Genomic DNA, 16,462 nt, shown 5'->3' on the forward strand with positions numbered 1-16,462 from the left:
GGGGAGGGGGTGGGTACAGCTGGCTCTGCCTCTAGATAGGCAGAGCCAGCTGTCACTCACGCAGCTGGGCGGATCCAGACATAATTGTTGGGATCCGCTTCAGCTGCGGCGTCTCAGTATACCGCAAGCTAAGCTTGCGGTATACTGAGCTTAGGGTGACGGGAGGACGCTAGTTTGTGTCCTCCCGTTACCCTTAGGAGGACTATGGGGAAAAGCCCTAACCGCATAGTTCTCCTTTAAGTAGTACAGACATAAATATACACACAATAAGGCCCTATTCATATCTGTAGGTTTAGGTGTGGTTAGGGATTCCTGCATCAGAAACGTGCGATTTCCTGCAGCAGAAATCCCTAATCTGGCGTTTACAAGTGACAGCTGTCACCTATTCAAGTTAATGATCAGGTGATAGCAGCTCCATGTAAACTCCTGCACACCGCATGTAATGGAATGTGATATGATCACATGCGGTTAGAAAACACTCTCCCTGAATGCACAATCGATGCGTCCAGGGAGAGTGATTGATTCCTAACTGAATGTAAACATATCACGTATCTTTACATGCGGTGTGCAGGCGTTTACATGCAGCTGCTGTCACCTGATCGGTAACTTAGGTGACAGCTGCCATTTGTAAACGCCAATTTAGGGATTTCTGTTGCAGGAAAACGCAAGTTCCTGACGCAGAAATCCCTAATTGCACCCAAAATAAAGATGTGAATGCAGCCTGTTACACTTCTACTCCCCCCACCCACGTAAAAAAAATACAACCCCTGTACATATATATACACACGCACACACACAACCCCAGTCCGTGCCCCCCCAGCCCAGACCTTACCAATCAATTCTTCACAATCCTTTCGGCCAGCGTTCACTGAAAGAGCGCTGGCCGCAAGGATCCGAGTGTCGGCGCAGATTCAGCAACACGGTCTGCATCCGACAGAGATGTAGCTGTAGCTTCAGCGGCCGGGCGTAGTGGTTGCCTACAGGACGGGTCGCAGCGGTGGGGACCTCAGCACTGCCTGCCACGATCCCCTCCGCAGCTCATCTGACGGCACCATCTCCCTGCCCCCGCACCCTTCGGCGGCCAGCAGCTTCGGGCATAGGTGCCGGGACGGGCCGAACACAATCAGCCTAATGTTCGGCCCGCCCCGGCCCCTATGCCGAAGCTGCTGGCCGCCGAAGGGTGCGGGGGAAGGGAGATGCAGGGAAATTGCCCGGTATGGCCGATGGTCAGTCCGGCCCTGCCGGCTGCCAATGTAACGAAACTATTCGTACTGACCGCCAATGTAACAAAAGTGTTCACAATGACCGCCAATGTAACAAACGTATACACCAAACACATGCTTAAACTTACCTTGTTCTTGTAGTCTTCAGGCAGTCAGGCAGTTTCTTCTTCCTTGGGGGGCGTCAGCATTGATTTGCATATGAATATGAATATGAATGGGCTGCGGCTTATTGATATGCAAATCACCGCGGCCCATTCATATGTAAATATCTCGGCCAGGACAGGGGACAGGAACAGCGCCAGCAGCTCCGGAGAGAGCACAGAGTAGAGACTAGAGAGAGCTGGGTGAGGAAGTGTTTTCTGGCCTCCCCCACCAGCTCCCTCTAGTGTCTACTGTGTAGTAGTGACGGCTCTGCTAAGAGCCAGCCATCAGGCCGCAGGACACACTGCGGGACGGGTGGCTGCGGCAGCACACTAATCTCGGGGGGGGGGCAATTGCCCCATTGCCCCCCCCTGGATCGGCCACTGCTTTGGAGTGCTCTATGCGTCTCGCATGACACCACCTCCAAAGGCTTGTTTCCTGCTTTGCTCAATAGCCTGAATTAACTTATTTTATGAAGCGATGACTTGTACAGTGTTTGTGAATTGACTTTTACATTGATTTTATATTTTACATTAATTTTATTATAACTGCTGTTAGTGTTATGATAGAGCTAGTCATAGTAAATCATCACTAAGTGTTGTATGTATAAAGCAACTCTGTTGCTTAGTTAATAGAATATTAATCCCCCCTCTGATCTTCGCTGTGTTATAGAACTATGATCACCTCCACATTTGATACTTCCTGGAAGTTCAGATGTCTGCATCCCATATCATGCAGAGTAGTTCCTTCTGCTGACCCCTGCATTACTACTGTGACGGACCGCCTGGTACCCCGAATGGGTACCTCCGTCCGTAAATCAGCTTCCTCTCCACTGGAACCCGAATTCCAGTGTCCTCAGCCCAAAGCTCCTAATTATTGGACAGAACCAATATATTAGGACAGAACGCTAACCCACTCAATCATTAGACAACACCAATGTTGAGGTGGAAACCAAGATCTGCTTTTTTGAAGGAAGCAAACAAAGTCTATACCTCACAGGATCAGATTAGAGTTCAGTGTGTCCCCTCCCCCAGACAGCTAGGTGCCACATTAGAAGTCTTTTAAGCACAAACACTCTTTGGGATGAATGTCCTTAATTAGAGAGGAGCTTAATCCCATCATTGCAAACAATGGTCACTCCAGACAGCCTGCTGCCTTTAGAAGAATGGTTCACATCAAGGCAAATAGTGACAAGTTCTCTCTCTAGATGAAATATTAAACTGGAAACACACACAGCACCCAAAGTTCTCCGGGATAATAAATCTCTGCAGCCCTAGGTCTGTGGTCTGTAGGAAGGAGGCTAGCCCTCAGGCTCCTCCAGCAGCCCTGGTGACGGTTCAGTCCGTCACAACTACCATGCCCTATATAGGGATATAGGGTAATCAGAAGGAATCAGAGCACACAGTGGGGATACAAGTATCTGACAAATAAGGGGTCATTGCTCTATGAAGACCAAATGAACATGTTTGATACAGGCGAGAATAAGAGCTCTTCTTTTGCAGGTCCTGTTTTAGTACTTTTTTTCAACTAAAAAGTCACTTTAAAGTGTTTCTAAATCCAAGAAAAAAGTTACATATTGCATTTTACCAGTCCTTAGAGTTGGTGGTTGCATTAGTTTTAATTGTTCAGGCTCTCTTTTCTTTTTGCACCTGGCAATTCTGCCAAAAACACACCTGTCCTCGGCAGAGTGCACTCTCTAAATGCGCTGTATCCAATCTCCATTGCATAGAGGGATGTTGATTTGTAGTTCAGTACAGAAGATAGCTTAGAAAAATGGAAATCTGTTAGAGATTTCAATTTAGTCCATAGGAAGTTACACGGACACTGGCATTCTGGCAATGTCAACAGGTATTTTTTGCACTTTTATAAAATGTACTTAGACTTAAAGAAGAAAGCTAATGCAGCCATTGCATGTAAGCACATGTAAACTACATGCAGATCCTTTATGTTCTTTGGTTTAGATATAATTTAAAGACAATGCATGCCTATGATTGCCACTCTAAACTGTTAAAAGTATTCTGGTCCTGTACTGTAACCTTTTAAATAACTGTCTGTTTTATTTTAGGTTCGAGTATCACCAGATGAGGAATTTCCATTGTATTTCATTTCTACATACAAATGGCCTCAGTATATCCACAGGCCTTTGGATCAAAAAAATTGTGCAGCATCCTGGGCATTTTCCACAGCAAGTAATACCAATTAAACTTTATACATATTAAACTTTATTACATTATTTTCTTTTATGCAATGTCAGTTTTTTTCCTGTCTTTGCCCATTGGGGAGATTTTCCCTCACTTCTTTTTCTGAGGACTAAGGCCCCTTTCAGACAGGCTTTCCGCTCAGGTCTGCCTGTCAGTTTTTTAGTTGGATCTGATCGGAAGCCTAGTGTTAGTCTATTGGCAGCCAGATGTAAATGAACGTATGTCCATTTACATCCAATTACCCCCAACGTCTGGAAAACCAAACGGAACAGAGTTCTGTTTTGGCAGACCTAATCATGGGGGATTGGGGGTAATCTAATGTAAATGGACACATGTTTGCTTAAATAAGGATGAACTTAGGTTTAGTAGTGAACCTGGTCTGAATCATAGCTCCGCTAATTCGCCACCCCTCAGCTGCACATAATAAATGGGCTTGTTTCTACATAATTGACCTTATATGGCCGAATCCAAACCTTTCGTGCAGCTGCGGGCAAGGAATACCCCAACCACATCTTATTCGGTGGCATGGGAGGGAGCATCCTTTCGGGTTCAGAGAAGGTCAGGTTTGGACTTGGTTTAAACCAAACCTAACTCATCCTTAGTCTTAACACTTTACTGCCTCAACCCTCAATACACTTTTGCTGGACAGCTTTGTTTGTTAAATGAAATAACAGGCATACTGGCAGGATCAACAGGTAATAAAACAGGGGGATCAGAAAAAATAAAATATGCTGTGTTAATGCTAATGACAGACTGCATTATCTATGTCATTTTTTTATTTTGCCCAGAGTTCTACATTAAGTTAGTTAAGAAGTTACTAATTATCTTAATGAATTAGGGTACAACTTACCAAGATATCACACAGAGGCTTTTAGCACTTCAATATTTCTCACTGCGTGGATCCCATTTCACTGTATAAAATTCTACATTTTTAGAATTACACATCAATGTGATAAATCAATATATTAGGTTTTAGATGTATCTAATTTGGAGCTTGTGGATATTTCTTAGTATTTTTTCCTTCTTTTATACATTTTTTTAATGCTTAGATGACAGTTTTAGAAAAAATGTGTGGTCTCTCTGGCACAGTAGGCATGTAAGCTAGTATTTCTGTTGCAAGGGTGTTGCAAGATTGTAAGAATTTTACATGCTGATATTAGCCCGTATGCCCAGCAGGACTGGAGGGGTGCTTCAAGTGCCACATTAGCTGATGTCATGTGCCATTCTTCCACCTTTCTAGAAGAGGTTGCATATTAACCTTAACCTAACTCTAACAATTCATCTTTATCACTTTACCTACCTGCTATTATAGAAACTCTGCTTTACCCTAACCAGAACAATTAAATAACTTAACCCTAACATTTTATTCCCTTAAAATGTTGCCCCTTCTCTAACCCGACCAACTAAAAATTAGCCCTTAGAGCCCAACTGAAGTCTCCCACCTTTTTAGTCCTGTACCCTGGCAAGTTAGGATTTATGACTGATTTTTGCATATATATTTCCAAACTTAAATGGATTTATTAAACATTTACCCAAACACTTTAAATGTTAGGGTTAACACTAATCTATACTTTAAAAGTTAGCCTCCTAACCTTAAAGTGTATGTTAACCTCAATTATAAAAATTTCGGACTACCTTCCCAAATAAAAATATACAGGGTTATTCACAAAAGGGTGCAGAGTTTGGGGAAGGCAGAGGAAGTGAACAATCGAGGACAATATAGCTGAACTGGACAGTGAGCTGAATTGGAGAATTTTTCCAAAATCAGCTATGTTATCCTAGATTGTTCACTTCTCCTGCCTTCTCCAAACTCTTCACCTTTTTGTGAATAACCCTGATGGTTTTTTTATAAGTAAGGTGTAAAAGGCTCAGTAAGTACCTTGTGATCCTTCCATTCCCCTTGCACATTGAGCCCTTTCTGTTTGTTCCTGACCAAGCTTTGCTAGCTTGGTCAGGTGGCTCCCCTGCTTCCTCCCTGAAATATACAAGACTCTGTGCTAACACACAGCATATTTGTCACAGGCTGGCACACTCACATCCTGCCTAGTCCTGCTTACTTCATAGCAGCTTCCCACAAGGGCCACAGTCGCAAGAGCAGCTGCACAATATAAGTAACAAAAGTAATTTGCACTAGTTTTTTTTAAGTTAATTATTTCATATTGCTCCACTGACAGTTATGCTTTTAAAACAAAAAGGGTCTATTGTTGTTTATTGTAATATGTCTATTAATATCTCTATATGTTTGATGTGTGATCCTATTCACACAGCATAAAGAAAAGTTCAACATAAATGTCTTACCTTTTAGATGTTTTGTTAAAACATGCAAGATGGCTGATTCCAGATTTTTCTCGGCACCTTCATGGTGATCTGTCCTAATGGAAAGACTTAGGTTTGAAATTTGAGAATTGTATACTCATTCGCATAATTAACATACAAAGGACACCATCTCCACAGCCTCTCCTAACATTTCAAAGAGAAAGAAGCAAAATGAAATCTTAACACTTAAAAATCTAACTCAAGTAAAAGCAGTTTAAACTTTTTTTTAGCTTGTGCTATGTAAATGGTTACCCCAATTTGGCTGCAAAAGTGGAAAAACCCTTTAAAAGAATTCCCCTTAACCCTGGCCTAGGTCTGTACAGCTATCAGGAGCAAGGAAAATGCCTAGTACTTCCAGATATGGAGGAGCATGGGCCTACCCCTGCTCTCATGACAGAACTGATGCTTAGTTTGTTTTAACCTGTAATTTAATGTGAGCTCAACTCCTATGAATATATGTTTACTGGCATCAAAACCTCACAGTCCCACACTTAAAATGTCCGTATATTGGTATTGATATTAACTGTTTCAGTTTTAAGGGGAAAGTTAAAAAAATGCACAAATGCTTAACTCTGCAAACAGCTACCTTGTGTATGCACTCTGGGTTTATTTGTAACACTATACACAATGATAAGCAAATATGGGGGAGCTCACACCAGTCTCTGTGTTTGTTTATACAAAATGATTTCCTGTGTCTATGAAATTACAATAAGGTTATGACAGTATAGATGCAAAGAATGCCATGGAATTCTTGGAAGAATAAATGATGGCTAATTTTAACAAGAAATATGCGCTCTTATTATTGCAGGTGTTGCAGCAGATCGGATAGCAATACACTCTGAGGGCCGCTACACATCAAACCTCTCTCCTCAACATTTGATTTCTTGTAATGTTCACAATCAGAATGGGTGCAGGGGAGGACACATAGATGGTGCTTGGTGGTTCCTGAGAAAACGTGGGTAAATATATTTTAGACTAGAGAGTATGTGCAACAAACACTAATTACAGTAAATTCTTATCTGCTGGACATGATTGAACATATTAGCTATAACAAATTGTTTATTTCACTTTTAGTTACACATCTTTCCCTTTTTTGTCACATACTGAATTTCTGCTGATAATGTTTACATGGTTGTTCATCATGATTTGATGTTTAATCAACTTCAGTACTAGCCTGAATATACCAAGCCATTTTTCAGTTTTCAGTGCTGTGATAGTTTGACTGACAATTACTTCACTATGCAACACTGTACCCAAACCAATTTTCAATATAATTTTCTTTCAACAAATAGAGCTTTTGTTTTGGTAGTATTTATTAATATTTAGGGTTTATTTTATACTACATAAAGGAAATAAGACCCCTTTAAAAAAAACAACAAAAAAACGGATATTTGACTGGTTATCACGTTTACTAAAATGCCAGGGCAGTAAAAAACACCTCCAAAATTGTTTAGTTTAGTTCAGAAAATAATGTATACAGTGCCTATACAGTTCAGCAGTCAGAATTCAGGGGCCAGGACTATGTAATGCACAAAACAGCTTGCACATTTTAGCAGTCAGGAGTCAGTGTCCCTGTAGGGTGGTGGTTGATGGTGAGTACCCCATAACTGTTAGTGGTCAGTGGTGTTTTTTCCCCATAACATTGGTGGTGAGTGTACCCCCTTATGGTCAATATACCTCCTGTGTGTATGCTTGCTGCTGAGTGTATCCCTTTGCTGCTCAGTGTGCCCCTTGGTGCTTGGAGTGCACCCCTTTCATTGGTGGTCGGTGGGTGCAGTGTTATAACTTGAGGAAGGGGAATAATTGTTTAATTTTGTTATACTTGTTATTGATGTGATTAGTTCACAGTGATTACAAGGCACAGGGCCACTCTGACTGTCTCTTTTCAGTTTGCCTGTTAACTGCTCTGTTTAATGATAATACAATCACAAGCATTGCGTGCACACCTGAACCGTGCACATGCTGTGACGAAAAAGGCTCAGTTTTTCACAATAAGGTAGCAGAAGTTTTTAGGTTATAATTATTCATACAATACAAGTGTCCTGAACCATAGCACCTCCAGGTGGCATTGGAACTAGGTCCTGCGGTTCCTGCGCTCACCTGCAGGTGTTTCCAGGCAGCCAGGAGCTGTCAGGTACCAGACCCCTACTGGGTGGGGTTGGAACCTGCAACTCCAGTGCTCACCTGCGGGTGTCTCCCAGCTGTCAGCGATTATTCACCACCTGGTGCTACCTGGGAGGGTATTTAATCCCTCCCTGCAGTCAGGACTTTGGCTCAGTATTGTTGCCATGTCCTGAGTCCTGTCCCAGTCCTGAGTCCTGTCCCAGTCCTGTATCCTGGTGCCCCCTAGTACCCTGACCTTTCCCCCGTGGCTTCCCTTGTGTTACTTTGCTCCCTGGGTTTACTTGTCCTGTTAACTTGATGTATGTGCTTGTGTTTACATTTAGTTAGTTACTATTACTTGTTTGTGGTTACTTGTGGGTGTTGGTGGGGTTATTTGTGTTATATTTTGATGTGTATAATAAACGGTATATAAGCTCAGTGGCAGTTTCTGGTGTGGTCACATATTTGGTCCTTCCGTGTGGGTACCTGCATGCGGTGTGAGGACACCAGTGCACGATACCCTGACAACAAGCTGACATTGTAAATCCCAAGACTAGATCAAAGTCTACCATCAATAAGCTCAAAACATGTAATACTGGTTTACGATTCACCCTTCAGCTTCCAGAACAGAAACACCAAATGTAAAGTAAATGATTTAGATCAATTTTATTTTTATTTTTGATTAGAGTTAATATGTTTCCAATTAGCTTTTTTCTAACTAGGAGTATACAATGTTTGTTTAATTAATTTTTTAAATTAAACTTTTGAACAAAGCAACCCTGGAGAACAATGGGTTGTTTGTTACAGTGAAACACATGAAACATATATATATGTATATAAATATGTTTCATGTGTTATATATATAAATAAAGCAATAAAGCACAAAGTTGCAGCACTTTCATCTTCTTTTTATCTTTTTATTTTGCAAAATGGTTACAAAGTCCAATGCATCAGTTCAAGTACATGGGCAAAATTTTCGGGTCATAAACATCAACTCTTCCTCAAACGATCATCCAAATATTATACAAAGTAACTTGCTACAATTATTCCCCATTGTAAATATCCACTAACTGGAAATTACCATCCTTTCTAAGTCCATTCACCCCTTAACTATGTTCCTCTGGTTAAAGAACACTATTATTTTTTTGGGACCCAAACATATGGTAATGTTTTCCTACTTGTCATGCATTCAATGCTCAGGGATGGAGGAGGGAATCCTTCTATCATCCATAAAGGGACATTCTACTAAGATCAAGCATTGATCTTAACACACTTTTTGACTTACAATGTGCACACACAAATATATCATACATGATAAATTGTAATAGCACTAGTCAGACGTGTTGTGGAAATGGAGCATACAATTTCACAGTTCAATTTTATTCCCAAATTAATGAGGGGTAGAGATAGAGAACTGATGTTAAAGAGAAAAGAAGTGAAATGGATAAACAATCTGGATGCATTACCACCATTTGGATTAAATATAGATATTGATCTGAATTTGTTTTCGTAAATTATATCTTGAGATCTTTATTATATATGTTTATGTACAGAAATGATTGTTGGAAGGTTTTCTCGCATGCAGCTTCATGACAAGTGGTGAATGGACATGAAAGGCATATGAAGGGTTAAGGTTTAGAAAGCATGGTGAAAGTTCCAATTAGTGGGCATTTCTAATGGGGAACACTTGTTACTAGTTACTTTGCATAAGATTTGCACGATGGCTAGAGGAAGTATTGATGTTTATGACAGAAATCATGGATGGGTCTCTGTTTGCACTAATAGAGAGACTGGAGAGTGCAATACATCTTTATGTTTCAAATACATATATACTATATATATATAGATATATCTATATCTATATATCTAGATAAATAACAAAATGTTCACTTGCTGCCTAATATATCCCACCCACTTCCAGATGTCAATGTAACAAGATCATCAATGTTATGGCTGATTGGTGTATATATATAATGATAAATCAAATAAAATGTATACAACTGTCCTATACTGTATGCTATATATATACTATACTATATACTATACTATTTTACCTTTAAGTATATTATATAAAGGTATGTGTGGTGGGGATTATATAGGGGTTTAAAAATAAGTGGGAAAAAAGGTGGAAGGAATGGAGAATAAAAACATAATTGCATGCTGTGAAATGTCTGTCATTTGAGAATAAGTACATCTTAATGTGTCAGAATCTGTGAAAAGATCCTTTCACTATGAAGACAATTTTACAGTAAATAATAGCAGAAATGCTACTGTCTGATAAACTGTCCACTGAAAATTATCAGTCAGAAGGAATATATCTCTATAGGAAAACATAGGGTAAAAAAAACAGAACTCTGCGGAAAATTATTATTAACACTTGCAGTAGGGCTACCCTCACATCACAAGAGTTAACTGCTTGTTTTGGTCTAGGGAGGAAAATAACAAAGTTATACTCACCCAATCCGTGACAGCAGTCCCTCCAACCTCTCTTCTCATACGCTGCAGCAATGTCCTTCGGCATACTCATGTCCTATACACTATGGGGTCTATTCACGAAGCTGCCGAAGGATCTGGCCGTAGCTTCGGCCTATCCTTTGGCTAGGGCTATTCACAATAGCCCGTACAGCTCCCGATCATGGCCGATGGCATTTGGCCATTCACTCACTGCTGTTCGGCATTTTTAAGAATAGCCCAAACAGCAGTGAGAAGCCCGCCGGAGGTTCGGCTCAGCCGATCACAGCTTGGTGAATAGACCCCATGTATAGAATGCAATGATTTACAGGACCTCAGACTGCTGCAGCAAGGGGGGAAAGAGGCTCCATGGACTGGTCTAAGAGCAAGCTGACTCAGAGGATCAGGTAAATATAACTTTGTTATTTTCCTCCCTAGTCCCACTGCATGGGTTAATAATAGTTTTCCCCAGAGTTCTTCTTTAAAGACCCAGCAAATCCATGCATGTTTGCCCTGCAGGATTTTCTGCAAAATCCCAAGTTACAATTCAATGTTTATAATAATTACAGTGTTGTATTAGCGTGGAGCATGTGCTGTTGGCAAGCATTTTCCTAGCAAATGTAGCTGAATGTGTAATGTATTGCTAAATCAATTTAGGTGAATCTGCTGCTAACAGCAAATTATAAAAAACATTTAACGTTGAAGGCATTATTTAGCATACAGTCTGATTAGTCCTCGGAAATACACTAAGGATAAGCTATGCTATCCCGGATTTGATTCACAAGGGAATTCGTCAAATACTGCCTTAGATATGCAAAACCCACACTTAGCAGTGAACTCTATTGAATTCTATTGGAGTGGGGACAGCTGTTCACTGTCATGAGGGACATTTAACAATAAAAAAAATAATAATACTGTACAGCATGAAGAGGGGTAATTTTAATGTAACTTCAAGGGAGACATGGGAAAATATCAATATTTGAGAGATGCCTTTAAGCTCTATGTGGTGTTATGAAACAGTACAATGTTGTAACTTTATAATTAGCTTGGTGTAAATACAACAGCAGCACCCCAGTCTAATTTTTTTCAACTTTTATCAGGTAAATAAGGATACACTTTTTTTTATTAAAAATGTATTTCTCTGCAGTAAATAATGTAATAAATAAATACATAAAATGTTGTGTGAAGGGGGAACTATAGTCATTTTATTTTTTTCTCTTTAAGAGACTCTGTTATTCAAAAAAGTTACATGGTAAAGCCTGGTAAAATCTAGTGTTACAAATCCTAACTTGCAGTCTTTTTCTTTCTATAAAAGATTTGTATTCAATTGCAATGTGCTTTTGAACTTGCACATTGCCTTTGAACTTTGCACAGCCCCTTCCTTTCTTCCTTCCCTCCTTTAATTGAATTCCAGATAATCAGCTTGCAATAATTAATTATCTGTTAATGATCTTACAATTAATTATGTAAACATATACAATATAATTGAAAATGTTTTACTTTTTCCAGGTTGGTGTCACATGAATGTTATCCTTATATAACAGACGACATTAATAATGTGCATACCATGTGTAATCTATCAAGTGATACAGACAAATATGGAAAAAGTTATGCAACAAAGCCATGCCCCAACAGTTTAGTTGATTCCAACTATCTCTATCAGTGCAGTCCACCTTACAGAATACCTTCAAATGTAAGTATGTCATGTTCAATCTGTTCAGCCCAACACAGAGTCAATTTGTAGGAAGCCAAATATATTTTCTGAGTGTCAACTGATTTTAAGGATTATCGTAGAGGGCTTGGTAGTAAATACAACAGATGCAGGTCTTATTTATGTTAAAGGACAATTCAACCCTGACAATGAACTTCGCTTCAACTGTGTCACAGTGGGGCAGTGAAAAGATGAAAACAAACCCATGGCTGTAATAGTTGCTGCAGATTTGTTTTCTTTTTATGTTGTAGTGCAGGGGTGCCCACAATTTTTTGTTTGAGTTCTACTTTTCAAACGATGAGCTACATGAGATCTACCAACGATAAAAAAACCTCCCTCACTCTCTCTCTCCTGGCTGTCTCTCCTTGCTCATCCTCCTGACTGTCTCTCCTCTCTCTCTTGGCGGTCTCTCCTTGCTCATCCTCCTGGCTGTCTCTCCTCACTCTCCTGGCTGCCTCTCCTTGCTCATCCTCCTGGCTGTCTCTCCTCTCTCTCTTGGCTGTCTCTTCTTGCTCATCCTCTTGGCTGTCTCTCCTCACTCTCCTGGCTGTCTCTCCTTGCTCATCCTCCTGGCTGTCTCTCCTGGCTGTCATTCCTCATTTTCTCTCCTGGCTGTCTCTCTTCGCTCTCTTGGCTGTCTCTCCTTGCTCTCTCCCCTGGCTCTCTCTCCTCTCTCTCTCTTTCCTGACTGTCTCTCCTTGCTCTCTCTCCTGTCTGTCTCTCCCCGCTCTCTCTCCTAGCTCACCTTGCTGTATTTTGCAAACAGTGTAGTGTAACAGGCTGTGTAAACTAATATTCTTTGATGTAATAATAGCAGCACTTCAACCACCAGTATCCACCAGAGAGGTGTCAGGGAGCTTGGCTCAGCAGACTCAGGCTAATAAGTAATCATGTGTGCACAGCTAAATAAATATACCAAAATGGAATAAGGGGCCACCATTCACACCCTTTGTGATCTACCAGCATCAGCTTTGAGAGCTACTGGTAGATCACGATCTACCTAATGGGCACCCCTGTTGTAGTGTGTCTGTTTATTATTAAAATGATATGGGCAGCTGTAAAGCCTCCCAATCACTTCTATCTGACAGGATATTCTACTGAATGTCAATGTCCCCCCACCACCACTTCTCACGTGTTTCAGGGCTTATCTGTCTTCTCCATGAGAACATGGGAATGGTGCAGAGAGCTTCAGAATCGAAAATGAGTAGAGAATATCAAGGAACATCCATCCCCTGATCTTCTCCACAGAGATCAGCTTGAGCTATTTACACAGAAGGGAAACAGGAGTCTAACAGACCTCAGATATCATAAAGTGGGACCTGTCACTACTATCCCATAGAGGTCGTATTAGTCCCTTCTAATAGTATTACATTTAAATATAAAAAAAAATTAAAAAGATAAAACATAATTAAATGTTCCTAAAAAAAAGAGTGACGAGCTCGACCACACACAGCACCATAGCACATACACACAGTCAGAAAAAAACAGATGTATATAAACCTCTATTGCATAGTAAACAAGCCTAAGCATGCCAAATGTAGAATAATACTTTTAGAACTGTCAGTTTAGTTCAACTCTGAATTAATTTTAAGTGTCACCAATTTATCTTATCTTTGCTTTTCACTGCTTCACAAGAGCACACTTTTTTAGCCCAAAAATATTAAAGTTAGTACGGTCTCATCTTTTTGAAAGCCCTATATCTGTTTTAAAAAACACCATGAAAAATAATTTTGGCAGGCAAAACAGTAAAAATCTGACGAAATTCAGCCAGTTAGTATTGCTGACAAACAATGCTCAAAATCTACATTGGTCTGTGCATAATGAGGTATTTGAGCAAAAACTGAATGAGAGTGCGATGACGGGATACATTTTTTTAACAATAATTGTATTTTTTGTTGAGAAAACTGCTGCATACCAAAACTTGGTCAGGTTTCCAAGGTTTTTGCTTCCTGTCAGAAATCCACTAAGCTTTCTTTCTGCTTTGCTCTGAAATCCCAAGAAGTGTTCTCAGCCCTGTCTAGTTTATGCCATTGTACTACAAAACACCACCTGTTAGGAAAGGAGGAGAGGGAAATGTGTTGTGTAGCCGTGTCCAGGGTGACAGCAGTGTTCCTCTATACATATAGTACAGTGAGTGAGCATTTATGTAAAAATGGACTTGCGCTATTTCAGTGAGTGAGCATTGTCACCCTAGGACAGTAAGGGTGTTATTGGCAGAATCAAGAAAAGATTTAGGGAGAACCGAGAGAAGTCCTGGAGGTGAGAATGGAAGGAGTTGATGAGGGAGCTAGAGAGTAGGAAGTCTTGGGAGGAGTGGAGAGAATAGTAAGGGTGATATTTTGAGACAAGGTTGAGGTATAGTCAGAGTCAGAGTCTTGAATGGCTTTGTAAGTGGATGTTAATAGACATCAAGAAACTCTTTGGTAGCTAATTATGGCATTTTGTTATAAACGTGTAAAACTGTAAATGTCACTTAAAATTACTTTCAGGTAAATATTACAATAACATTACAATTACAAACGTTCAATAACTCAATAACTTAAAGTATATGGCTATTAAAAAAAAGTATATTTTTCCTTTAATTTTTGATGTTTGCTAGAAAAATAGACTTCAAGAAACCCTTTGGTAGTTATAGACTCGCTGTCAGGGAACCAAGAAACCAAACAGAAACTTAAAGTGCAGGTTAAAAAATAAAAGAAGTTTACTGAAAATAACAATAAACAAAATGGCAAAAAACTATGGAGAAAGTCCAGGACGTCGTCGATACCAAGCCAGAGATCAGATGCCAATGCGGGTAGTAAGCCAAACCAGGTCAGGGAACAATGAAAGCAGGATGCATGGAAGCAATAGCCATAGTCAGGAACTAGTAGATCAGTCAGCCAGAGCCAGGGTTTTACACTGAGAATAGGAACAACAGCAGAGCACTTGGTAGATCTGAACAAATGCAAGGGTGGAGCCTAGTGATGAGCCGAGTGTTTGATTCAAACATGAGTTTGAATCAAACATTGGCAGTTCGAGCACTCGCCGAACGCCGAACTTTATGGGATGTTCACAGTTTGTTCGACCGCGGACATTCCATAATGCAAAATGCCCACTGAAGCTCTGATTTGTTAAAGTCTCAGGTGCAAGACTTTGCCCAATCAGGGCTTAGCGGAGGCGGGGGGCTGAAGGAGAAAGTTCTCTATCAGGTTCCCTCCATGCTGATTGACAGCAGGCAGTGGGCGGGTGCAATAGCCAGCTTGCTATTGGCTATTGCATTTTACAATATCCCACAGCAGGCTGGGTATGGCTCCCAGCCTGCAATGAAGAGGAGGCAAGGGTGCATGGCAGAGGAGCCGCAGCCGGACCGGATCGTAGGCGAAGCCGACGGACCAGGGGACCGGAGGCCGGGACAGCAGTGGACGGACCAGGGGACCGGAGGCCGGGACAGCAGCGGAGGTAAGGGGGGCAGCGAAGGCATGCAGCGGTCTGTGTCCCTGCTGTCTCCGCCAACACAGGCGCTGAGAGCAGCAGGGATTTGAAGGGACACAGGCCGCTGCAGCCACAGTTTTCCTACATGTACCGGCAGCTGTATGGGGGTCGAACATTCGACCACCATACACTTGCATTGAGTTCGAGTTTGTATTCGAACATTTCGGCCGTTCGAATGTTCGAATACAAACCGAACACGGGGGTGTTCGGCTCATCCCTAGTGGAGACTAAATGGGCAAGCTGCTGGTTAAATAGAGAACTGGTGTTGCATTATCACTCTGAGACAGAAAGTTGCCAAACGCTTTGTCAGTAGTTGCAGAATGATGATGTTTATGAGTTTGGTCGTAAGAGGGCACCAAAGAGGAACAAACAGTATCAGACACACTGCAGCAAAAGGCAGGCTGAAGCTCAACAAAACAAGGAAGGGTACGAAACCCTGACACTGCCTTACAATTTCCCATTCCCCAGTTTTTACACTGTTTGTAAATGTTTTTATAAGAGAACATGAAAGTATGTACTGGCTGAACAAGTGAGTAATTTATTCTTCGGTGAGAACCTCCCCAAACCAAGCAGTGTGTTTGAGACTTAAGTTAGGAAGTTAAGAAACTCTAAGCTCCGATGCATTACATTATTAGGCTTTTGAAACCTTGGTGGAATATTACTACAAGAAAGAATGATATTTATTTATGTCCCCCACAAAAAATAGTATATAATTTGCAAAAAGTGCATCACATATATGATCATTAAATGTTATATTTTGTTTAAATATAGGAAAGAGCAATCATGAAGGAAATTTTTGAAAATGGTCCAGTACAAGGTAAGTGGCACTACCACATAATGGAAAA

The 16,462-nt window shown here is 40.8% G+C and overlaps 1 protein-coding gene across 1 annotated transcript in view; it reads left to right on the plus strand.

Moving 5' to 3' along the window:
* Window positions 1–16,462, plus strand: part of TINAG (tubulointerstitial nephritis antigen) — an 80,439-nt gene that overhangs the window by 39,564 nt on the left and 24,413 nt on the right. The window contains exons 6-9 of the mRNA XM_018558857.1: window positions 3,430–3,553; window positions 6,690–6,840; window positions 11,945–12,128; window positions 16,389–16,434. Of these exons, the coding sequence (XP_018414359.1) occupies window positions 3,430–3,553; window positions 6,690–6,840; window positions 11,945–12,128; window positions 16,389–16,434 (505 nt within the window). The remainder of the gene's footprint in view (window positions 1–3,429; window positions 3,554–6,689; window positions 6,841–11,944; window positions 12,129–16,388; window positions 16,435–16,462) is intronic.

The sequence above is a fragment of the Nanorana parkeri genome, unplaced genomic scaffold (genome assembly GCF_000935625.1).
Source record: "Nanorana parkeri isolate BGI_ZX_2015 unplaced genomic scaffold, ASM93562v1 scaffold364, whole genome shotgun sequence".
Classification (NCBI taxonomy): Eukaryota; Metazoa; Chordata; class Amphibia; order Anura; family Dicroglossidae; genus Nanorana; species Nanorana parkeri.